The sequence below is a fragment of the Esox lucius genome, chromosome 13, assembly GCF_011004845.1.
Source record: "Esox lucius isolate fEsoLuc1 chromosome 13, fEsoLuc1.pri, whole genome shotgun sequence".
Lineage (NCBI taxonomy): Eukaryota > Metazoa > Chordata > Actinopteri > Esociformes > Esocidae > Esox > Esox lucius.
Window position 1 is genome coordinate 14259104 of NC_047581.1, and position 25895 is coordinate 14284998.

Here is a 25895-nt window from a genome sequence, read left to right on the forward strand (position 1 = left end):
ACACCAAATTTAACACACCTGCTCCCCATTCACACCTGAGACCTTGTAACAATTACAAGTCACATGACACCGGGGAGGTGTCAAGTTCTAGAGATATATCTAGGATGATCAATGGACACTGGATACATTTAAGCTTAATTAGGCGTGTCATGGGAGTCTGAATACTTTTTTTACATGAGATATTTTAGTTTTTGTAAATTACTGTAGGTATAGAAAGTCACCACCCCCTTTAAAAATGTTTAAAAAAAATGCCAGACAGCATGAAATGAAAATGCATGAAATCTGACTTCTTTACAGGCTTTATTTACACACAATGACCCATACTATCTTAGTGAAAATGTAATAAAAAAAACTTAGAAAATGTATTAAAACTAATACATGACCCATCCTGCCCCCCCCCCCCCCCCCAACACACACACACTAGGGAGTTTTGGACACTAGGGAGTTTTGGACACTAGGGAGTTTTTCCAAGCCACTGTACATCAACTCTTGCTGCTTGCTCTGCGGAGTTTCAGACTGGGCATCTGTAAAAGCACTGCTGATGTAAAAAGGACTTTATAAAATACATTTGATTGATTGATTGAAGGATTATGACACCACCGAGAACTTGCATGGATCAGACCATCCGGGCAATGAAAAGACAGATCAGAGAGGCAAACAAGAGACCAATGGTGACCTTGAAGGAGCTTCAGACCTTTATGGCAAAGACTAGGGAATGTGTGCATGTCCACAATATCACAAGAACTCCACAAATATGGCCAAAAAGATTTGACGTTTGAGCTTTCCCACATTGTAGATTCTTAGGACAAGTGGCAAAAGTTGCTGTGGTTAGATGAGACCAAAACTGAACCTTTAAGCCTAACTGCAAAATGACATGTTTGGTGAAAATGCAATACATGTTTCTACAAAAAGAACACCATGTGTACAGTAAACCATGAGGGTGGCAGTTTCCTGTTGTGGGGGTGTTTCTCTTCAGCATGGATTTGAACACTTTTGACAGAGCAAAATATGCACAGATTCTTAGGAGAACCTCTGCCAGAAAGTTGAAAATGGGAAGTTTCAACATGACAATGACCCAAAGCACACCGCCAAAGCTTCCGTACAGTGACTGAAGGACTTGAAGGTGAATGTCATTGAGTGGCCTAGTCAGAGCCCAGACCTAAATCCCAGAGACTGTGAAATTCCAGAATCAAGAATCTATGGAATGACTAGAAGAGTGCAGTCCATTAGTGGTCACCATGCAATATGACTGAAGTTAAACCATTCTATAAGGAAGAATGGGGAAATATCTCAAATATCTCAATAGCTGACTAAGTTTGTTTAATAATTTGCCCAAATTCCCAGGATATTCCGGTAATGAGCAGGATCATGCAGAATTCTGCTAATAGGATTTCTAGAAAACCTGGGATTTTTACCAGAATTACCCAGGGATACCAAGAACAGAAGCGGCACTAACAAGCACACTCATTTTCTGGTCAAACAAACTTTATTCGCCACTGAAACATACATAGCACTTCTCACTAAGCAGGAGCAGCATTTGCCATGGTTAGGGTGAGGCAGAGGGCAGGCACTTATGGTAGGTAGAGGCTTATGGAATAGGCTCTGTGGGAGGGGTGGAGCCGAATGCTCTTCAGCTGGCCCCGGCAGCTGCAGGGGGGTCAGGTACTGGGGCGGGAGCTGGGGCAGGAGCTGGGGCAGGAATGGTGAAACACCCCCTCTTGTGCCACTGCATGTCCCGCACACGTCGGACAGACTGGATCTGAGGTGCAGGGGAATCCCAGTCGTTCCAGTGCTTGAAGTCCCCGCGCTCAAACACATACTGACGGCCCCTGTAGCCTGGGTACATGTAGCCGACCCATCTGGGACCAAACAACAGACGAGGAGTCCATCACACAGAACCAAGACAGATTCCAGAATATGACGGTTATCATACTTAATCATCTCTTTTAGGTTGTCAGGAGAAAGACAAGAGACTAACAGAGATAAGATAAACAGCAAATGATGAATGTATGGAGAGATAGAGATAGAGAGATTCTAAAGCGGAGAAAATGGAGCTCTTACGTTCCATTGATGGCCTTGACGCTTGCTACACGATCTTGGAAACCATGCCCCCACAAACTGGGAACATCATCATCAACAATCTCCATCTTTCTACCAGTGTAATCTGGGCTCTCGAACAGGTGGAGCTTGTGTTCAGCACTATCCTAAGGAGGGGACATGGAGATGTGCACAGATCCAAATAGTCAGTTAAGAGGGTTACTGAGAGCTGGCTGTTAAAATGGAGTGGGAGTGCTGAGACAGAGACCAGCTTGAGGTAGTTGGAATGAAAATGGATTTCTGCATTGGTTAAAGAATTCAGATTGTATTGTGAATAAAAAAATCAACAAAAATAATGTAATCCTTTAAAAAACAGGGAAGTAATGAGTTACTAAATATTTGCTGAGATGGTGAATGAGAGTTAAATGCTGAGATGCTCAGAGAATGTTGAATGAGATGGGCAGAGAACACAGAATTGTGAGATGATAAACTTGTCAGTTAATCATTTTGAGTCATTTTACGAGAGCCACCCACCACTTTGAGGGGCCGCATGGACCAGAAGGAGTAACTGTACTGGCTGTTGGTCCAGGTGTCCCACCGTGGATACTCGCCTTTCTCCAGGACAAACTGTTCCCCTGTGAACCCCTGTCTGTCAAACCCCACCCATCTGAAAAGAGTAATGACGTGTACAAGGCTGAATTAGAATAACCATAACTATACTAGAATAACAGTTGTTTAGCCATATGTGGTAACAGTTATACAGTATTCCTTTTTAGTTTTTTTGTTAGCACTTAACCTGAAAATACATAGTGTCGGGTAATATGCGTGTCTGTTAATGACACTGATGCACCAGTACTCACGGGCCAGACTCAACTATCACAGAGGCCACTTTCTCCAGACCCTTCTCTGAAACATCTTTACACTCTGCAGTGAACTCAGCCTTGCGACCCTGGAAATTTTCAAACTCAAACAGCACCACCTGAATAATACATATGAGGAGGGGAGACAAAGAAATATTGAGAAGGTAAAACTGGCAATTTAAAGTTAGGAAAGATATGGGGAGTTGTGAGGATTTTAAACAAGACAGATAGAGAAGAGGAAACATTGAAAACGAAAATAAGATATAGAGATCTTGGAGTCTTCTTCTGACAGAGAGACAGTCAGAGATAGAGAAAGCTAGACAGAGAGAGTCCGAGAGATAGCCAGACAAAGAAATAGAAAGACAGAGAAATAGCCAGACAGAGATAGCCAGATGCAGAGATAGCCAGACAGATACCCAGACACAGAGATAGCCAGACAGAGGTAGCCAGACACAGAGATAGCCAGACAGAGATAGCCAAACAGAAAGATAGCCAGACAAAGATATAGAAAGACAGAGATAGCCAGATGCAGAGATAGCCAGATGCAGAGACAGACAGATACCCAGACACAGAGATAACCAGACAGAGAGATAGCCAAACAGAGAGATAGCCAGACGGACAGATAGTCCAGACAGAGAGCAGGGGAAAGCCTAGATGAGAGAGGGAGGACCTTGTAAGTGGCTCCAGCTCCACCCTGGCTCTTCCCTGCAGCCAGCTGCTCAGGGGCACTCTGCTGCTCTGACATCCTCCTGGTCCACTGGTTCCTCCTCTCTCAGGAGCACAATCAGAACAGAGACAGAGAGCGGAGAAACAGATGCCATCAAGGCAGACATTTCACACTGACCAGGAACAGTGCATACATTTACTCCTATGAATCAGTCAAGAATTTTGCCTAAAGAGCACTTTGGTGCAGAGATATTCTGAGAGTATAAGAACCTGTGAGGTTGTGTTGTACCTTTTCCATCTCCAGAATGCCACTATTTATACACCACCCCCACCCAAAAAAAAAGTGTCCTTGGGAAAGTTATTTTTCCTGATTACAATCTATAACAAAAGGCTCTGTCATCCCCATGAAAATACAAACAACCTTTTAGTCCAGTGATTCGGTCTTTCCCTGAGTGTCATAACGACTTCTGAAATCTCCACAAAACAAAACGTCCACCACACATGGCATACTGCTGTATACTCTTCACTTGCCCGTTCATACTATATAATACTAAAATGTAATTACAGACAATACCTTCACAACTATCAATCCCTATCATACGCAACTTTGACTCAGTTCATACTACTATCCTTCCTACCCCATCCATCAAACATCGCCTTGTCCATCCCTGTCAGCAGCCACGACTGCTGGATCTCCTTCCCTCTTCACGTAAAGTCCATTACCAAGTTCAGTTATATCCCTGTGTATCCTGATGTGTTTTTACCTGGATATGCCTTCTGTGTTTTGGTAGCCTGTCTGTCTGCCACTTGGTGTTTTGGGTTGAGCCGTTGGTGGGCCTGGGCAGGGGGGTATTTATGGTTTATTTCTGGCCACAACAGCAGAAAAGGGGGAGCTGTTGATACAGCAAGTCTGTCGCTCACATTGTGTCTGTGATGCTGCCTCTCAACACAGGCATCTGTTGGCACAGGCTACAATGCCGTCCACCCCGCTGCCAGTGTGAGGTGTGTGTGGGCACACCGAGCGGGAGCCAAGAGGATTCAACAAACCGCCTAACTCAGCACAAACTGTGGTACACACTACCCCCCCAACCCCTCACCCCACACACACTCTAACCACACCCAGTTATCTGGATAACACCAACCTCCGCACACCACTCTCACAAACATTACAAACACACAACGGGGGACCAAATAATTTCCCAAAAATGAACCTAATCATTAAAATTATTTACTACGTCCTGTTGACGTCCAATCAAACAGACTTGCCGATCAAACAGACTTGCCTTTGTGTTCTATGGAGCTTTAAATTATTATTGAACGCTCACTAAATAGTAAGATCATAAAATCTACAAATGGCATTAAAAGAAATGTGACAAGCCATTTAAGCTGAGCCAGTCTGTAACATACGGTTGGTCATTTATGACACCCTATTTATTTTTCATACCCTGAGCTAAAATTAGTGTAAAGTAGAAGTAACATTTTGCCCAACAATGACAACCACAACCAGTAGCTAAACACAGTACATTTTTATTAAGATTTCATACTTTTGGACACTGGCTTTACAACAGTGCAATATACATACTTTACTTCAAATTAAAATAAAAAAAATATACGAGAAATGGAGATAAAAATAAACCCTTAAACTGACAGACGTCGTGACAAAGTCAAACCATGGACAGACACCTTAAGAACGACGACAACAAAGACTCAAACAGCACATTCACTAAGCATTCCAACACCAGCCATGAAAATGTGGAGGGTGGAACACGATGCGACCAGGGTCCAGGTCAGCGCTGGGGGGGGGCGTCAAATAACAAAGGGCAAAAGGGATGCAGTGGAACAATGGAGCGTAACGAACATGATCGGGGGAATGGCCCAAGTCAGCTCTGAGCTCGAAGAATACTGGTGCAAATAGTTGTGTGCAGCAAAACAAAACAGGGGTCGAATAACACCCTCACCTCCAAACAATCTCTTTCACTCCCATTCCCCACAGGAGTAGTGTCAGCAGCCCTCCCACCGTTCCACCGTACAGCCACGAATCCCTGACCGTTAATATCCAGGATGTGCGATTGTACCCACAGCTACTTGGTGTGGCCCTTCATGTAGTGTCTTGAGCGAGGCATGATGGGAAAGGAGCAGAGATTGTGCATGCACACCCTTTTCCGTAATTTTTTTTTTTTTTTTAATTGCATGTGAGGTTGCTAAATGTTGCAGACAGGAGCCAGGGGTTGGACATGAACGAATGGCTCATGGGTAGCACAGAACATTTTCTTCTGAAGCTTACTCACTCATACATTAGTATTACACACCTAGTAATTTCATATCACACAGAAGGAAGAGGCAAGTGGAAGGTAGGAAGGTCAGGCTGATGAATGCTTGTACGTGATTGAGGTCCATGTGACGAAACCCCGCCCCCTTCCCACCACAACACACAGATATGGGTCTGGACATAATGACCAAACAGACAGTGAACCCAAAGCATTCCTCTTTACCACCGTTTAAAGACATCACACTGTGTCTACAAAGCAGCTTCTCCGTTAGTTTGTGACCACAGTCACTTAGTGGATCAGGAGGGGACTAGGCAGCCACGGCTGCTGTGATGCTTTAAATGCTCTCCGTACAAAACTAGCACTCTTTGACATGTTATGATTCATTTTTCAAATGAGCAACAATATGATACAACGTCTCATGATTACAGATACATACCATCTTCAGTACTAACACAATATACAACCCAGCTGACCGTTAGTTCAGCAGGGTTTTGTTCGTTATGATCAGTTCCAATAGATGACATCGGAAGTGTTATCCTATGGCAAGGCTTGTGTGACCAACACCCACTCTCTGACAGACACACTGACAATTGTGTAAACGCACAGACTAACCTGAAATATTAAAAAGAAAAACAAATAAAAGATATAGATTGTGGAGGTGACTGTCCATCAACTTATTGAAGCACTTCCAGGTTAAGAGGCATGTGGTCCCACAAGTTAACCATTCCTGATATGGGACCTGTCAGGAAACAATGGGTTCCCCTCGTCTGTAGTGTCCCGTGTCACATGACAGGGTGAAGTCACATGATCCACCTGGCGCAGGGGAGGGGGAGCAGCTAGCAGTGAAATGGGCACACCCAGCCGAGAAGCCCCATTTAATCCCCCTTGCTTCATCCATAAGATGAAACAATTATCTGTAAAAGGCACCATGCACAAGTATGCCACACAGGCAGGAAGAGAACAGAGAAAATAAAACAGATGACAAACAATAGATGACAAAATTACAATGTCAGCAGCAGCAGTTCCCATCTTCTCAGGGTCAAAGGTTAAGGCTTCTGTCTCCGATTCTCCACCAGATTCTTCCATTTTAAGGCAACCTATAGAGGGACGATACAAACCGATATACATTTTTTTAACATTATGCATTTCCAAAACAGACACTCCTGAGTAGTATTTTCTAATTCTGAAAAAAGGTCCATTGCATTTTCATTGCCCAAGTAACTCCACAGGGGTAGATGAGGTAAGGTTAAGAAAGGTGAGAAATATTCAGGAAGAACATTTCACAGAACGCTCACCTGCTCATTTAAACTTAACTGTCATTTTCATACTGACTCAGTCGCTTCTTTGATTTCAGCTCCCTCAGCCACTGTGGTGAGGCCTCCTCCCTATCCAAACACAGGACAAAGGAAACAGTCACTGATACTGCAATCACTGGATGGGGTCACTAAAAGCTGGAGTGGGAAGAGACAGGGCCACTGTCTTACCCGTTTTCTCTTCCCCCGGTTGGGGGGAGCACGCGGCAGGCCCGGGGTAGGAAGGGGGATTTAGGAGATCGGGACAGCAGGGAAGGAGAGGGGGCGGGCCCATCTGTCTGATTGTCAGAGTCACCTCTCTTCTTAAGCTGGGCCTGCCAAACAGGGAGACCGCCAAGACATGACAGGGCAAAAATACAATTCTGTTATACTGGAGGACTCGAAACATTTCAAATAAAACAAATCCAGAAAATATAGACTTTATTATAGCAAAACTTGTTGCATAATAATATTAATGTACATCAGCATGTAATTAAGGTGAACAACTACGGTCTTGTAATTAAGGTGAATAACTACGGTCTTGTAATTAAGGTGAATAACTACGGTCATGTAAATAAGGTGAATAACTACGGTCATGTAAATAAGGTGAACACTACGGTCATGTAAATAAGGTGAACACTACGGTCATGTAAATAAGGTGAACACTACGGTCATGTAAATAAGGTGAACACTATGGTCATGTAAATAAGGTGAACACTACGGTCATGTAAATAAGGTGAACACTACGGTCATGTAAATAAGGTGAACACTACGGTCATGTAAATAAGGTGAACACTACAGTCATGTAAATAAGGTGAACACTACGGTCATGTAAATAAGGTGAACACTACAGTCATGTAAATAAGGTGAACACTACAGTCTTGGATAAAAAGATTTGCACCCACACATTTTACTGAAATAATGTGCTACATCTTCTAGAAAACTGCGGGTTACAGTTTGGTTTTCCGTTGATTACAGATACATGAAATAAAGAGAATACCAAGGCATTTTGGAGCACCATGTCGAACCCAGTGTCAAAAACCTGGGACTCCACTTAAGTTAATGGGTCTTCGTGCAGGACAATGATCCCAAGCACACTTGATAAAGCAACCAGGAAGGGTTCATTACAAAATGCTGCAATGTTCTGAAGGGGCCAGCAATGGCCACACATCTAAATTCTATTGCAAACCTGTGGAGTGACATAAAAACACCAGTTTTGAGGCCCCCTTAAAATCAAGGAGAACAGAAGCAGTTTGCACAAGAAGAATGGACCAGCTTGCCAGCACAGAGGCAAAGGTAGCCCATCCAGGCTTACAGGAAGCGTGCGATCACAGTTATTTTAGCCAAAGGCAGTGCTGCCAAAAATCTATGGTGCCAATTTTGTCAACGCCATTTCTGGTTATTTTCTGATTTTAAAGGATATTGCAGGTTCTGAATGAAATTAACTGTTCTGCAATATTAACAGTGAAATAAAGGATTGTGTAGACCCAATAAATAGGTCAATATCAACTTATTTCCAGAGAAGATAAGAGCGTGGTGCGGCAGTGCCAGCCCAGACTCCGAACTGTTCCCCTGTACCTGGAAAGCCGCCGGAGGAGTGCATTATGGATACTGAACGCAGCAGTCTACAGCCCCTGACGAGCGACACACCTGAAGTCTACCAGGCCTCATCAGGGAAACCATGAAAGGGACTCCCGGACAGATGAGGACAGTCTGAACATATGAAGTGTGCGGGTGTGTTTCTGTTTAAGCCGAGGTTAGACTGCCGAAGGAAGACATCTGGGTCTGCTCATCTTCCGCCGTTGCCTTTGATAAAATTCCCAGACAATTTGTTTCATTGGTTTATATGAACAGAAGGTGTTTTTCTGTTCAAATAAACACCCACGGCCAACCGCTCTGCATCGTGTCACTGTTCTCCAACGCAACACACAACTTAAAGAAAATCCAAGAGTGCCAACACATTTTGCCACAACAGTAAGTAGAACACTTTCCCTTCATGGAGTTGCTGTGTCAGTGTCTAATGCCCGCTGATGTATCACCTATGAGTAAACACCAGGGTCATAAACGTTCTTTTGCATGTACTACTTCCAACTATGTCCCTATTTTGAGATATTTTGGTTCAAACTTGTTCCTGGGGAAAAGGTGGTTTGGAAAGCCATACATTTTTGAATCAATGGTTGAAGGGACAATAAACGGACAGATTTTCCACTTATAATGAACTAGCCAAATGATGGCAGTGTGAGTAGCGTGAGCCCCAACGGCGGTGTCTCTTCGGTAGGCTCACCTTCAGAGCCGAGGGATCCATGCCAGGGAAGAGGGCCACTCTCTGGGGCTGGGATGAGGCAGCAGCGAGGCGAGGATCTGCTCCTCTAGCCTGCTCCTCAGAGTCAGAGTCCTCCTTAGAAGATTCTACTTTGTCCTCTGTAGATGACAGCATACCATCTGAGTACATCATTTAACAACCCCATCACATAACAGATTTTGTATACATGCCTTTGACCATCCAAGCGCATCGCCAGGCTGAAAAATGCTCATTCAATCCATTGTTAAGTTGTCTAGCCCTTGTCCTCCTGTAACACTGCAAGGCCCTCTGCTCTTTCAGCAAATAAAACCCAAACATTTCCTCTACCCCCTCACTTCCTGTCCAATAAAGTATGTACATTTAAAAAGGTGTGTGTCAGAAGGAGGTGCTGACTGGGTGACAGACCTGTGGAGTCACGGCAGCGCCAGTCCTCAGTAGGCGTGGCCTGGCCCTCTGGGTGTACAGACAGAGCAGCCGTCTGACGAGCGGCTCGGGTGGGCCGTGACCGTGGCCCCCGCAACTTACTCAACTGCACCCTGGAGCGCAGAGCACTGGTGTCCAGCAGGGAGACAGGGGCCTGGGGAGAGGGCGGAGTCCCGAACAAGGTTATTATCGTTAACGAGAACTAACCAAGTAACAAAAAGTAGGTCTGAAAAAATCTTTGTTAACTAAAATAAAAATGAGGCTTTTTACTAACTGTAACAGTATTGTGTATTTGCAAAACTAACTAAAATAAACTATAATAAGAGAAAATGTCTTTAGCTGTTCATATGCGTCTCATGAATGGGTTTAATACACACTGTTCATGTGCGTCTCATGAATGGGTTTAATACACGCTGTTCATGTGCGTCTCATGAATGGGTTTAATACACGCTGTTCACGTGCGTCTCATGAATGGGTTTAATACACGCTGTTCATGTGCGTCTCATGAATGGGTTTAATACACGCTGTTCACGTGCGTCTCATGAATGGGTTTAATACACGCTGTTCACGTGCGTCTCATGAATGGGTTTAATACACGCTGTTCACGTGCGTCTCATGAATGGGTTTAATACACGCTGTTCACGTGCGTCTCATGAATGGGTTTAATACACGCTGTTCACGTGCGTCTCATGAATGGGTTTAATACACGCTGTTCACGTGCGTCTCATGAATGGGTTTAATACACGCTGTTCACGTGCGTCTCATGAATGGGTTTAATACACGCTGTTCACGTGCGTCTCATGAATGGGTTTAATACACGCTGTTCACGTGCGTCTCATGAATGGGTTTAATACACGCTGTTCACGTGCGTCTCATGAATGGGTTTAATACACGCTGTTCATGTGTGTCTTCTTTAGTCTACTGGCTATTTAGATTTTTACCTGGCACACTTCCTGCATCTTTCCTCAGAAGCAGAATTACACACATGTTGCACTTTAGGCTGCATCTTGGGTAGACTGTTCACATATGTGCCCACATCTACATCTTACGTACATTTTACGTTGTTGTTGCGTCCAGTTTAATTTCTGGTTAATGACAAACACACTGACTGACACACATTTTTCATAGTTCTTTTGTGCATCTGTCTTAAGTGAATACATTTGCTAAAATGGTATGCTTTTTGAATCTTGCCCTTAACAAATAGTCCATATTTCAAAAGACTAAAACTAATAAAACCAAAATTAAAACTATGCTTTTTTTTTTATAAACAAGTTAAAACGCTTTAAAAATTTTCTTAAACTAAACTGAAATTGAAAACATAATGCCAAATAAAAACGAATGAAATATGCTGAACTATATAATAACCTTGGTTCAGAAACACCCATGACATTCCAGCCACTCTGACCCATCCACAGGAGCTCAGAAGGTCATGCCCGACTTACCTCAGGGAAGTGGAGGGGTTGTATCTCGGCCTGGCCTGAGGGGGAAAAGCCATCTGGGGTGTCCAAGTCACTGGACAGGGCGTATTCCCCAGGCGTGTGGGGCGGAGTGAGTTTCCTAGGCGACGGACTGAGGTTGCTGTCTGAGGTGGGCGTGGCAGGAGTCAGGCTACAGACAGGAAAACCCAACATTAGAGGAATAGTATTTTTGGCTATCTTCCTACCACTCCAGCACAGTCTTTGTTATAAGCGTTCATTGGCAGTCAGAGAACAATGAGACAGGAACCATGTCTGCAACTTACTATGAGTCAGCATCCTATCTGATCCTGTTGGAGTACTAAGTAGGGAATATAATAAATGAATTGATTTGAATAAAGAATATCATACTTTTTTTGAAGTAGAGAGTATAATAACTTATAAATAAATTTGGCGAAGTAATTCCTGAAACACTGATCGCATCAGCGATTGGTATTAACTGGAACTTACGGAAGCGGCACCAAGAATGTCTGTCTCTGTACCCCTTTGTCTTCCGGTACACTGATCAAAAATATAAAATGCAACACTTATCTATTCATAGTCCTACTATAGTACCATCAGAATCACTGAGAACTTGCCTGATCACAACTGATGGTGCTTATTTCACAACAAGGGACATACAACACCATTCAGTAACAACCTGCCATACTAGTTGGGGATATTCCCCTCAAGACAGTTGGAATCATTTAAATTATATGACAATCACTAACTGTCTATTAACAAATAGTCCTTCAAACTGATAGCTCATTGTCATTGCCACTAAACCAAATGATCCAGACCTTGGAGCGGTCTGTTGCTGTGACAGCATCTTCTGGCCACAGGAGGTCAGTGTTGATGGGCTGGCACTGAGAGCCTGGGCCATTTTGAGTGGTAGTTTGAGGCAGTGTTATGTGTGCGGCTGCGTGGTGACCACAAGGTGTCAGGACTGCAGAGATGTTACAGACTCTTAACAAGAGCTATCTAATAGGTAGCATAGTATCTGTTTATTTTAACAGCAGTAACTGCCTCTGACTCAAGGGATAATCATGTGGGTGTTCTGTAAGTAGAGAAGTCCCTGGGGCTAGCTCTATACTTTGCCCCCTCTATAAAGATGGCTCTAATCCAGCTCACTGACTTTATATAAAGGTCAAAGCTACTCCAGCAGACAACCTGACAGAGTATGTCACTATTTTATTATCGACCCAGCCAGTGTCACATGACAGGGAGGGAGATGTGAATCAGCATGTCCTGAGCGGCTTTCGGTAATAGGAAGGTTGGGATGTCTTAATCAGGGCACAGCCTCAGGGAAAATTGGAAACCGAAAAACAAACAGAACAGCATGTTTGACAGGTGTTGCACCAGGCCACAACAGCCACACTGGCGTTCCTTACATGGTGGATTTTGTGTGAGTGAGACGGTGTGAGATAGAGACCCTCACCTGTGTTCAGTGTGCAGTCCTGTCTCCCAGGTCCCGTACTGGCTGTCGGTCTCCTGGACCAGAGCGTCTCCGTCTCTCCCATCCTCCTCCTCACCCCTCACGCTCTGCTTCAACTGCTCCTGAGAAAGGGACAGGGAGAAGACAAGCCAGTCAAAAAGGAGCAGGTGTCAATATGCCACTGGAGTATCACCAAGTCAGAGGACACTTTCTAGTAGGAGAGAACTGGATGAATCGAGCGGGACCGGACCAATCTACCAAGGCTTCTTACTGGCTCTTGGGTCCAATCTTTCACTTGTGAAGTGAATCCGTGCACCGGGCCCACAGTTAGACAGTGTGCCGGCTAGGAGTGATAGCACTGTATCGTGTGGTTCTGGTCCGACCAGAAGTGGTAGAGGAGGACAGTTAATGGGCTGGTAAGAAAAAGGACTGGTCAGTCATGGTGGGACTGCTGTCTACTGAACCATGTCTCTTTTAATGAGGCTGAAACAGAGGGCACACTGTCCGAAATCCAACACCCACAACTCCGGTGCGTGCGACGCTCGCACTCACAAACACACACGCACGCATTTACATTTTTTGCTGCATGTAGATGACCTCCATTCATTTCCCGGACAAAGTGTTGTGCTGAGGAACTGCTGCGCCACAAAACGTCTGAGGACAATGACTGAGGAAAAAGTAATAGGGTTGTGTGGCGAGAGAGAGAGAGAGACAGAAAGAGAGAACCGTGCAGGATGCCATTCATCTTTGATGCCTTTCCTGGCAGGAAGAAGGAAAGCCAGGGAGAACGGTGAGAAACTCTGGACTGAGAAAGCAACTTGCACCATATCACAGAAGCTACTCCTTTTACAGCCCTAAATATGATGGGCCTTTAAATCCCAGCACATGGCCCAAGGATGGTATTCAATCTAAATAAAGATCACTCTGGCTTCAGCAGTTAAAAAAGCACAAGCCTTAAGCCTTGTGCAATTGGGCTGTACTCTGCTTGCAATACTCGGCCTTTATTCAGAGTGGTTGCGGTTGGTGGGTGTCCCTTTGGTTGATGCTTGGCAATGTGGGTGGATTGATTTCCTGCCTGTTGGGCCCTGTCTGGGGCCTTCCCCAGATAGGGCCACAGTGCCACCAGACCCCCCTGTCTCAGCCCAAAGGTCTTACGCTGCTATATTATTGTGCTGGGGGAGTAGGGTCAGTTCTCCTTCTCCACTATAAATCATTGTAGATCTAAGGAATGCATTTTCAAAATGTTCCCTGTCCCCTGCCGTTTTAAATTTAGGAGGACATGAGGTCCTGGCCCACACCTGAGGAGGACCAGGGTTGAAAGACCCGTTGCTGTCCCTGTCCAAAGTCCTCCTGGTTGTGTTGCAGATCAAGACGATACCTGATGATTTCAGCTGCCACTGTGCTGACACCTCCCCCTCCTCCGAGTTGTCCCTGTCCTTGTCCATCTGGTCATGCTTCCGACCCAGCCTAAGTTTAAATAGACTCTGGACTCAGCCCACATGCATTTATTAATTATTACAATTTGTTCACTGGGCAAAGCCAGAAGAGGACTGGTCACCCCTCTGAGCCTGGGTCCTCTCTAGGTTTCTTCCTACATTTCGGCCTTCTTAGGGAGTTTTTCCTAGCCACTGAAATTCAACACTACTGTTGTTTGCTCCTTGGGGTTTAAGGCTGGGTGTTTTGTAAAAGCACTTTGTGACATCTGCTAATGTAAAAAGGGCTTCATAAATACATTTTGATTGATTGATTAGTTAGAAAATACTTTTTCACAGTGCTGTGAAAAGGTATTTTGCCCCATTCCTGATTTCCTCTATAACTGCATATTTGTCGCACTGAATGATGAGGCCTTCATCCAAAATGTAATATAAGGCAAAGAAAACAAAATTCAGTGTTTAAATAAGTTATCCAACACTCCCTGGCCCAGTGCGAAAAAGTGACTGCTCGCTTAGTTACTAAATCAACCCAACAACCAAATGCAATTTATCACTGGATTCAATCAGAGCAGATACCCAGGCTTGATTGCTGCCAGCCCTGTTGAATGTAAACATGACTTATGTAGATCCTCACCATGAAGTTGGAGTAGGCTACAAGGTCTCAACATGAAGCGCACCATGCCGAAATATCGAAAGAAATTCCAAGAGAGATAATTTTTTGGGAGATATATCAGTCTGGAACGGGTTACACAAAGCCATTACACTAAGGCTCTGGGACTCCAGTGAGCCACATTATCTCCAAATAGAGAAAACTTGGAACAGTAGCAAATCTTCCCAGGAGTGTCCGGCCTAGCGAAATCTCACCAAGCACACAGCAACAACTCTTCCAGGAAGTCAAAAAAACACCCAGGGCAATATCTAAGGAACTGTTAGCCTCTAGCCTCAGCTAAGGTTAGCATTCATGGTTTAACAACAAGAGAGAGAGAGAGAGAGAGACTGGGCAAAATTTTTATTAATGGGAGAATTGCAAACCACAGCTAACTAGGAGTGAAACATTAGTGCTCATCACAAATTTCCCAAAAAGCACAATGTTGACCTCCGTGTGGGAAACATTTTTTTTAGACAGGAGTCAAAAGTGGAACTTCTGGAAGGCCTGGATCCCATTACGTCAGGTGTAAAGCAAACAGAGCATTTCACAATAAGAACATCAACTGCACAGTCAAACATGGTGGTGACACTGTGATGGTGTGGATGCTCTGCGGCCTGGAAGACTTGCGATAATTGAAGGAACCGTGATTTCTGCTCCTTACCAGAAAATTCTGAAGGAGAATGTCTGACTATCAGTCTGTGATCTGAAGCTGAAGCTTAAATGCATTTTGCAGCAGGACAATGGTCCTAAACACAGTTGCAAGTCCACCTCAGAATGGCTCAAAAGAAACAAAATTAAAGTTCTGGAGTGGCCTAGTCAAAGTCCTGACTTGAACCCCACTGAGACGCTGCGGCAGGAACTTAAACAAGCAGTTCATGGTTGAAAATCCACCAATGTCGCTGAATTACAGCAATTCGGCAAAGAAGAGTGGGCCAAGACTCCTCCACAGCCATGTGAAAGACTCATCTCCAATTATAGGTGCTTGGTTGCAGTTGTTGTTGCTAAAGGTGGCGCAAGCAGTAATTAAGTTCAGGGGGGCAACCATTTGTTCACAAAGGGACAGTTGGTGTTGGATAACGGCTTTCCTTAAGAAATACAATTATCGTTCACACACTGAATTGGGCGTTTATTCAGGTTTTCTTCATCTTATATTCCATTTTGGATGAAGATGACACCACTCAGTGTGACAATTATGCAATAACAGAGGAAATCAGGAAGGGGCAAATAGATTTTCACGGCCCTGTACAACCATTGGTCTGAACATGCCAGACATGTGACTTCTGCCCCAGGCTGAGGGCTGGGCTTGAGTCCATTAAACAGACCTTGTAATCCCACGATTTGCCTGGCCCTTTCAACACAATGGACATGTGGTTAACTGACACACACACCGGCAACAACAGCTACAAAAGAGAGACACCAACAAGGTGCAGCAGAATAAGGGAACATAAGTGTTGCCTTCTCAAATATTGACTGAGATGGGAAGGATTCTATGTCAAAGCCGAGAAAGAGACCTCTCGCAGCCCTGAAGTTTAGCACTCAAACTGGTTAATTCACAAGCAGAAGCAAATAGGACTCAATGGGCACATCTCCTGTCAACTAAACACTTTAACACGCCCAAACACACCCTAACCCTGGTGTGATGTTTGCCCTTCCTGGGGCTAGTCTGTTACCTACCAACCAAACAATAGCAGCCACACAGAGGGCTGAGAAATAACCCTGGCTGGCTGGCTGACTATCAGTATTGCTGAAAGCCCTATGGTACACACAGAGACCAAGGACAGAGCCGGCCTGGCCAGGCACCTTATCTGGACAACATGTCGCCAAGTTCTGTGGCTGTGATTATAAATCAGAGCCCCAGCGAAGCAGACTACTCCTGGCTAATAACATTACCCTGAGCCTGCCTCCTCAACGGCTCCCGCACCCTCTGTGCACAGGAAGGGCATGTCAGGGGAAACGCCAGGACAATGGGCGGATGAATGGAAGGAGAGTGGAGAGGGAGGTCTGATAACCAAGGGACATTGACTGACAATCTGACACGTGGTTTAGGAAATGGAACCGAGGCCTTGGAAAGTTAGAGCAACCACAACATCAGATCTCTGAATTACTGCCTGTCCCTTAAATGGCCTTCGTCTTATTAAATAACAAAGCAGTGGGTTGAGACGCTAAACACACACGCAAACACACCAGGCCTGACAGGTCGCTGCATAAAGACACTGTCAGATTAAGTTAGACATGGTTTCTATGAATCTCCTTCCTTACTGCAAAACAATAATGAATATTTGCCCTGAATAACAACCAGTCAGTCAAGCAGCTCTATGAATGAGGAAGCACAGGGCAGATCTAAAACAATTATTTGGTTCTGCTGCCTAAGAGCAGACAACACAAAACAGGCCTCCTAGCCGTCACAGGTACAATGAGGCCCCAACAGAACAAGGATCAATCAATGCTCAAGTAGTCGGAAATGTATCATTTGGAAATAAACCCGTATTATCGTTACGTTCAACCTAGGTGCAGGCTTAATTTTTGCCAGTTAAAATTAATTTTGTACAATACAGAGTAGGCGAGCTAGGTCTAAAAACAGACATTCTAGTTAATTTTTCATTACTTTCAGGCATGGATGGGGAAAACTTATTCGACAAATCACATTCACCGCAATGTTTAATCATCTTAAACAATGCTGTCCTTTTATTGTAAATGGTCCCTTTTTAATGTCAGTTTTGTGTTTATAATATTCATAATGGTTGTGAATATGATCATCTCGGGAAGCTTGTTCTTTCACTACATTGTGATAAAACAAACATTTTGGTGTGTGGTGCCTGGGATTGTAAAAGGGGAAAAAGTAAATCAAGTAGTAATTGCTAAGGTTTTGTGTCCACCGTCTGGGGGGAAAAACCTCCTACCAACAGGTTCTACAGTCACACGGAAACGTTTCTTCGTATTTAGTAGTGTCTGACCCATGCAATGCAAACGTCCATAACGTTAGAATCAAGTCTGGCCCGGCCAACTCTGTTCCAACCCGCCTAGGTGGAGTCGTCCTCAGTAGGAATGTTCCACAGTAAACACAGTGATGGGGCACTGGAGGGGCCGATGACGACGCGGCTGCTAGCCTCACATGACTACATATCCCAGGAGTACTAAGCCTCGGTCAAACCGAGTCTCGTGTTACACAGCCACCACAACACTGACCCATGGCACTGTGATGTTATTCTGGTAGTATTACATAAGAGTAATGTACAGACGAGGGGCTAAGCCTGTGTTTGTTAAGAATGCAGAACATAATGTCAGCATGAGCTGAGTGACTGGGTTTAGACCACCAGACGCGACCCAAGCTGTAGGCCGAGTGACTGGGTTTAGACCACCAGACCTGACCCAAGCTGTAAGCTGAGTGACTGGGATTAGACCACCAGACCTGACCCAAGCTGTAAGACGGCACTGAGTGGCACGAGGAGCGGCCTGCGAGTGTCTGAGATTCCCTCACATCTAGGTATTTGTATTTGACATCCATTTCTATGAATGTGTACAATGGGAGTGCCAGTCTACACCTCTGGTGGTATCTGTGGGTGTAGCCTCAATCTCAAGGTTCAATTCTTTGGCCAACCCTATTCTCTGTGTTGTTTTGTCCATCTATTTAATACTAGAAAATACACCAAAAAATAACAAATGAGTGTACGAACTACATGCATTTAAATCTGAGCCTAACCAACCTCAAATCCCTTTGAGTTGTAAGTTAGAAGCAAGGCTTCTAACTTACAACTACCACCTCTCTAGTAACCAGCGCTCTGGTAAACACCTCACTAGTAACTACTAAAGCCTCCACTTCCTCTGGTAGACACCTCACTAGTAACTACTAAAGCCTCCACTTCCTCTGGTAGACACCTCACTAGTAACTACTAGAGCCTCCACTTCCTCTGGTAGACACTCATTTCAGTTGCCACTGCGAAAGACTGGAATAAATAGCACGAACTTGGAGCTTTCATCACACCTCACTTCTTCAGAAACAAACTAAACATGCAACTACCAGATCAACGCACCAGCTCAATCTGCCAAACCAGTAAAAGTCTCACTGCAATTTTACTGTAATATGATTATTCAGTATCATTAGTTTCATAGTAGGCACTGAACACACAACAAAAGCAGACCAGTCAGGAACCATCAGGATGGGTGACAAGGAATTCAGACACAAATAGAGACGGCCTGGACGTGTGAGGTGCTCAGAATAGGCCCTGCCTGACAGAAAGACAGTAGGTGTTGAAGACTGACAAGGAGGAGAACAAACAGTGCCTTACAGCCACGGGGGTGTTTGGAGTGCTGGTCCCAGGACGTCTGCGCAGGGACAGCCGCTGCTGGCTGCGCAGGGAGAACCTGCGGATGGAGTCCCGGCTGCGAGAGGCCAGTGAGCGTAACGAGTTGGCCCTCTTGAAGCCTCCGGGGCTGTCTCCGGCCCCCCTGTCGCCGCGCTCCACCGCACTGGACACCAAGCTGAAGGCGCCCTGCAGGGAGCGACGTACGTTCCCCATCCAACCGGAGACCTGGGTCTGGGCCACGGAGAGTTTGTCCCCGAGATACTCCATGTCGGATCAGATGCGCCGGCCGACGTCACAGAACCAGGTCCGTAGCAAGCGTTCCGTCTGCGTTGCGTCCCCGTGTCAGTCCTTGGGCCCGGTGGAGGGCGAGTCCTTGGGCCCGGTGGCGCGGCGGGTCCAGAGATGATACTGCGGAGGTGCGTAGCTGGGTCAGAGCTGCAGTGGTTGGGCTGTTGGGAAGCGACGGCACAGCCAGCCTGACACCCTCGTGTCTCCAAACACACGCAGCGATGCAGCACTTGGCTCCGGCCACCGGCTCCCTCTCCAGATTCACCGTCCCTTAGTGCTCCTCAGTGAGCCTCTGTGCAGTCCAGTCCCACCGGAGCCGACATGGCTGCCTGTCATTCCATCATCAGGGAGGGCTCTAGGATCCGGGGCTAAGGTGAACTCTATTTAAGCTTTCCGTAGTTCTCCAAGACACCTATTCTTCTACGCAGTTACACAGGGGCAAGTCCATGTAGCTGGGAACCCCCAAGGTATATCTGGCAGTTATATAGAACCCCCCCCTGACAGGCAGACTCAGGGGGGACAAAACACTGCAGCAAAAGCAGGTCCTCCACAGACAGACTGGGGATCACAAGTCAGCAGCAACAGATCCACAGACGTAGAAGCGCAACGTACGTCACAGCTTACCCCGTCCTCACGCACGCACGCACGCACGCACCTCACACGTCAAAACTGACAGAGTTCGCGAGGCCGTCCCTGCTGCGGTCACTCCAGAGCGTCCGGCATGACAGAGAAACACAACAGAGGCCCACAGAGCCCTAACTACTGCGGTCTTCTTCCAGGTGGGAAACTTGAGGGGAAAACGTTCCAGAACAGCAGAGCCGTTGTCAGGCAGATGGAGGGAGAGAGCCGGACCTCTTCCTATTCCCTCGGAATACCCGGCAGAGCAGCACCATAGATACAGAACAACAAACAGGAGATTGTGGCGCTAAGGTCAAAGAAAAGGAGACCGGTGCGCTGTCGTTCCCCTGCAGGTACAGGCAGGTAGAGGAGAAATGCGTCAGCCTGCTGTTCCCACTGCCTAGTGCTACAGGACTCACGTTCAAGGAGAAACCGAGAGAACCAAGTAAGGGAGGGGAGAGGAGGCAGGGAGAAAGGGAGGGAGGAGTGGAGAGAGGGAGGGCCCGGATTTGCAGTGAATAAGGGAAGGGTGATATATGTTCTGCGGTGCTCCGTCTCTCCTGCCTGTTTCTGCTTGCTGCACGAGAAATCTCCCAGGCATAATCAGCACAGGGCGGAGGCAGTAAGAACCAAACACGGCGGGGGGGGAGGGGAGTAGCAACTATAGAGTTGAAGTTCACAAATGAATGAATGTAGATGTGGTTCAGCCTACACCTTCCAATAGATAAGAGAGAAGGCGTCCCTGAGAGACAAGGAGAAAAATGGAGGAAACAGGTGCGGCTGTGAGGGAGAGCTGGGATTCTGTCTGTCCGCCAGTCTCTGTGCCTGTCTGTCCGCCAGTCTCTGTGCCTGTCTGTCCGCCAGTCTCTGTGCCTGCTGTCCGCCAGTCTCTGTGCCTGCCTGTCCGCCAGTCTCTGTGCCTGCCTGTCCGCCAGTCTCTGTGCCTGCCTGTCTGCCTGCCTGCCTGTCTGTCTGTCTGTCTGTCTGTCTGTCTGCCTGCCTGCCTGTCTACAGCACAGTGAGCTCATGGCTAAAGGGAGGAATCACAACACTGTGTCAGAGTTTGACTAACAAATATCTCCCTGACTCATGCAAACTGCATTCAGATTCTGTCCTTCCCCTTTTTCAGAACCCTCCCAGTCATCTCACAGTCCCAAGTCTTAGTAAGAATCAATAACCGGAGGTTAAAAGAATTACAAGTGATTTCATAGTGTAGCTGTTGCTATGAATGGCTCCAAGCCATTTCTGCAAAAGCCTTGGTATATCAGCATAAACACACCTAGTAAGACAGCATAATAATGTTTGGGGGAAACAGTGCGGAAACAAGACAACCGTGGCTCCTCTAACATATTCTGGACCAGTAAAACTTTCAGGACTAACTGGGGCAGAGGAGGAGGACTGCTACTTTAAGCTGCCCACAAGTGCCCCCTGCTGGGCTTCAGTAGAATAGTTCTGGAGAAACACTGGTTCTCCCAGAGAAGGATGAGTGAGATAAAACACATTGTCATTTATTTTGTATGGTTATTTGGATGCATCAGGATTGGCCAAAAACAATGCTTACATGAGTGGCCAGCTTTAAATGACTTTTCATATGCCAGAGTGGAGACTACGTAATTGCAGTTTTAAACACGTAACTCAGAAGTGAATCATTCTGCTGACCCAACTGTGAGACAGAGATTAATCGAAACCCAAACAGGCTCTCACCATTCTGAAAGTTAGATTTCTGAACAGCACAGTTCTCTCCAGAAACAGACAGTCCAATCAACCCCAAAAGACTTGAAATAATGATTTGCAAATACCAACTGTCCAGTCAGAAATTACTCATAGATTTCACCCAGTGTTCTATGATCTGAAGCACAACCAGGTACATCAACAAAGCAGACAGTAAAAAGATGCAATAGAGAAAGAGCACAGATACAGTATAAACCATCAGTGTTTCGTTCCAACTTAACCAGTTAGTCGCTAGTCACACAGTCGCAGCTACTCAGAGGCCCTCAAGTCCCAAGTACACAGAGTACACAGAGTACACAGAGTACACAGAGTACACAGAGTACACAGGGGGATGAAGGCCTAATGACTCCAGCTGAATCCTTCTCTGACCTGTACTCACCCAGGCTTGTCTGCTCTGAGGAAGGCTCTCCCAATACTTACCCACAGCCACCGACTCCTCGGACAGCAGCAGAGCCGGGTGCAGCGTAGCATGTTTCTGATCCGCTCTCTCTCTGTGGACCTCTGCCCAGCCCTCTCTTACCGTGGTAGTACTACTGATGTGGTCATACCACTGTCATCTCCTGACCATGAGACATTTCCCATAGGGGAGTCTCACCCCAGGCCTAACCTCCACATTCACAGAGAAATGCACAATCATCACAACAGCCACTGAAGTTAAAAGGTTGGATCCCCATCCAGCCCAATGATTCATCCCGCTGGATTTCTCACTGGCGCCTCCAGTGGCTGTACACACATTATAGAACAAGAATCCCTGCAGTATTTCCAGCATCACTTAGGCCCTCACAACATACAATATCACACTTCAACCACAGGCCAGCAGGTGGTGACAGAGAGACTGAAATTGACACTCAGCATGGAGTCAGCCAGGAAGGGCTTTTTCCCACAAGTCATTTGTGTTTTGGGAACAGGGGAATGAATATATTATAGATGAGGATACGCTGTTGGTTCACAGGCTGATATGTGGGCCATTATCATGGTGAATGGACCTCTGCGGTGGCCCAGTGTTAAGGAGGAACCGACAGTGCTTAGCTGAAAGGATTCTCAATATCACAATGGGAAATCTGACAGCTGAGCCATTTCTCAGCGAGGCCAACAGAGTGCTGTGAAAGTGAGCAGCAATAAGCACAGACAATAGAAATCCTGAAATACAGGCCTGAGAACATGCTTGTGCTCGATTCCCTTCGGCAGTAAAAAAGGGGAGGCGAGACCATGCCTTTCACATTACTCACAGACTCAGAGTTCAATGCACTCGACTCCTCCAGTCAACTCACTGCATTCTTACCCCACCCTATTATAACAGCATAACAACTCAACCCACACAAGCCTGCAGAGGTCATATACAGGCAAATGTGTTTCCAATTCCCCCGCGGCTGTCCTGTAAGAAAGGCACGGTACTTTAACCGTGACCAAACAGAACTGACGCAGTCCAATTGGTACCACGTTAAAACACTTCACGCTAGCGGGAGCTTATTTCTGAAACCCAGAGAAGAGCTGAGGTAGTGTTACAGGGCAGCAGGACGCAGACTCACCCAACTATGTGGGTCCCTCTCTCTATGGGCACTCCGGCTCCTCACCCTGGACAGGCTCCCCTCCACAGCACTCTCAGCTGGGGCCGACCGACGGGACACACTGCGGGACCTCATCCGGTTCAGCTCCTAAAAAGGATCGTTAAAGGACATTTAGGGCCTAATGCAAAGTACAGTGGCCACCAGACGTTCGCAGCTAAGGGATATTAATTTAACCTCCACTGACAAAACATTGTTCAGAAGTTACTTCAATAGAAGCAAATTGAACAAAACTGACTTTTTTCAGAAAGAAAACCTGCTTCGCTGTGTTGAAGAAGCTTTTTCCACAACTGAAAGGTATCGTTTGGCTGAATGAATAAACACCTGATTTCTTGTTAAACCATAATATGATCTAAATTCACCCACACAGCTGATCTTAATTGCAACCATTACTGGTCAACTCGTTGACACGCCCTAAAAGCTGAAGTCAAGGCCTTCATTCATTTAGCCCAAAGGGTTATACTAAAACACAGAATTGATGGGTTAACCAGATAAACATCCCCTCTGAACTACAGCAGAAGCATTTTCTGAATTATTAAGACTAATGTAGGCATTGTATTAATGGTCGAGTCAAACAGACCATAGCCATTTCAGAACAGAAGTACTTTATGTGTATACTAGCTACCAACACCTTTATAAATGTAATATCATCATAAAGGAAATATTCCCACATTCCTTCTATTTGCACCTACCAAGGGTGATTTAACTTTGACAATTATTCCCTAATCCAACAGAAGCTGTTTTTATCCAACGGGAAGCTAGTGAAGTCAAGAAGGCAAAACCTAGGAAAGGAGGTGGGCAGAGGAATATAGGCACATTCTGGTACCTTTCGGTTAGATAACTCTGTAATGTGTGCAAGTGCTAGAACTAAATTCTTACGTCGTCAAAATCCACTCTGTAACATATTCTACTAAACCGCATTAAGGGCAGATGTTTTGTCAGTGTGAAATTCAGCAGAATTTCTGACTGGTTTCATCTCTCTCAAACTGGTAGTGGTGTGAAAAAAGATGATCCTTGGGAATTGCGGTGTTAAAGGGAAGCTCCAAAACAAACCCCCTTGTACTGGCTGACATACACTGTATCTCTACATGAAACTGTCTCACCTGGGAGCCCTGAGATCTCCTCTGTCCTCTGGCTGCTACCTTGTGGCCCTGAGGCTCAGGGTCCTGGAGGAACCAGGTTTGTTCCATGGGGGACCCAGGGCTGTGGGGCTCTCTCCTGGGGAACAATGGTTCACTGGGAACATCAGAGCAAGGTCTCTCTGGGACCAGGATAGGGGCCGTGGCCCTGTCCTGCCTACGGAGGATCTGCTCCAGGCTGGGTTTATTGGCCGGTTTCCTGGGTGGCTCTGGTCCTGCCATGGGCCTATCCACTGATACCCCACCTAGCCTCTGGTCCCAAAGCTCCTGCTGAGAGGGGGCCCACACCGACCTGGAACGCCCCACAGTGCCCTCAGGAGCCATCCTACTCGTCCCTTCCATCTCTGGGGTTTGCAGCTGGGATCGGTCCCCACTGGCAGGGTCAAAGCCCAGGAAGCCAGCGACAGGGAACACCTCCCTGCTGGGTGAAGGCTGGGGCCTGACTGAGTCCAAGATGCCAGGCTTGTAGTGGTTGTCAGCCCAGGCAGAGGGCTGCTTCCACCTGGCTCCGGGGGACCTAGGACTGCCTCTGGAGTGCTGCTCACTCAGAGAGACAGAGTCTACATCCAACACTTTAGGTCTGAGAGGGTAGGCGTCCAGTCTCTCCTGGTTCTGTCTCCTCAGGATTCTCGGTCTCTCCGCCTCTTGTTGTCTGGCAACCTGTCTCATCTTCTCCCGCTCCTCTATGTCAGTCTGCGTCTCCCTCTCAACCTGTGCCTTTCTCTCCCTCTGGTTTTCCATCTCAGTCTGCCTCTCCCTCTCAACCTGTGCCTTTCTCTCCCTCTGGTTTTCCATCTCAGTCTGCCTCTCCCTCTCAACCTGTGCCTTTCTCTCCCTCTGGTTTTCCATCTCCTGTCTCTCAAAGTCCAACTGTTTCTGTCTCAGCCTCTCCAACTCTCTCTGCTTTTGTATTTCCAGATCACACTGCCTTTCTCTCTCCAACTCCTTCTGTCTCTCAACCTCTTGTTGTATGGCTTGCTGTCTCATCTTCTGCTGATCAATCTCCTTCTTCTCCCTCAGTCTCTGCTTTTCAAGCTCCAGAAGCTGTTCTGCCTCTCTCTCGGCCTGCTTCTGTTTTTCAAATTCTAACAGTTGTCGCTTCTCCATTTCCTTTATCATCTCCAACTCTTCAACCTTCTTCCTCTCCAACATCTGCCTCTTCAACTCTAATTGTCTATGCTTTTCCTTTTCAGATTCATTCTCCCTCTCCAACTCTCGCTGCCTCTGTTCCTTTTCCAACTCTCGCTGCCTCTGTTCCTTCTCCAACTCTCGCTGCCTCTGTTCCTTCTCCAACTCTCGCTGCCTCTCCCCCTTCTCCAACTCTCGCTGCCTCTCCCCCTTCTCCAACTCTCGCTGCCTCTCCCCCTTCTCCAACTCTCGCTGCCTCTCCCCCTTCTCCAACTCTCGCTGCCTCTCCCTCTCCAACTCT

General features: G+C 46.3%; 2 protein-coding genes across 4 annotated transcripts in view; both read right to left on the bottom strand.

Moving 5' to 3' along the window:
* Nucleotides 1-1464: 1464 nt before the first annotated feature.
* On the bottom strand, nucleotides 1465-4428 carry LOC105014203 (beta-crystallin B3). Of its 3 annotated transcripts, none has more exons than XM_010876316.2 (6): nucleotides 4328-4428; nucleotides 3568-3668; nucleotides 2898-3016; nucleotides 2572-2704; nucleotides 2062-2204; nucleotides 1465-1859 (listed from the first exon to the last, which is right to left on the bottom strand). In XM_010876316.2, the coding sequence occupies exons 2-6, from the start codon at nucleotides 3640-3642 to the stop codon at nucleotides 1631-1633; spliced, it is 699 nt and encodes a 232-aa protein (XP_010874618.1). In that variant the 5' UTR covers nucleotides 3643-3668; nucleotides 4328-4428; the 3' UTR covers nucleotides 1465-1630. The 3 variants fall into 3 exon arrangements, with proteins under 3 accessions (XP_010874618.1, XP_010874619.1, XP_010874620.1); XM_010876317.2 differs by having other exon boundaries at nucleotides 3568-3664; nucleotides 4328-4415; XM_010876318.4 differs by having other exon boundaries at nucleotides 3568-3682; nucleotides 4328-4370.
* Nucleotides 4429-5070: 642 nt separating this feature from the next.
* si:ch73-138n13.1 (trichohyalin) overlaps nucleotides 5071-25895 on the bottom strand; it is a 33333-nt gene continuing 12508 nt past the window's right edge. The window contains exons 6-14 of the mRNA XM_034296500.1: nucleotides 24431-25858; nucleotides 23292-23417; nucleotides 12743-12861; nucleotides 11293-11458; nucleotides 9833-10004; nucleotides 9410-9546; nucleotides 7318-7460; nucleotides 7129-7218; nucleotides 5071-6930 (exon numbers count right to left, since the gene is read on the bottom strand). Coding sequence (XP_034152391.1) covers nucleotides 7143-7218; nucleotides 7318-7460; nucleotides 9410-9546; nucleotides 9833-10004; nucleotides 11293-11458; nucleotides 12743-12861; nucleotides 23292-23417; nucleotides 24431-25858 — 2367 coding nt within the window. The 3' untranslated portion in view covers nucleotides 5071-6930; nucleotides 7129-7142. The remainder of the gene's footprint in view (nucleotides 6931-7128; nucleotides 7219-7317; nucleotides 7461-9409; nucleotides 9547-9832; nucleotides 10005-11292; nucleotides 11459-12742; nucleotides 12862-23291; nucleotides 23418-24430; nucleotides 25859-25895) is intronic.

Coding starts and splice junctions, on each gene's coding strand:
- LOC105014203 (XM_010876316.2), bottom strand. CDS start 3,642: ATGTCAGAGCAGCAGAGTGCCCCTGAGCAGCTGGCTGCAGGGAAGAGC. Junction 3,017..3,567: donor GAGCTGGAGCCACTTACAAG/GTCCTCCCTCTC, acceptor TGTATTATTCAG/GTGGTGCTGTTTGAGTTTGA. Junction 2,205..2,571: donor CCATGCGGCCCCTCAAAGTG/GTGGGTGGCTCT, acceptor TCCCCTCCTTAG/GATAGTGCTGAACACAAGCT.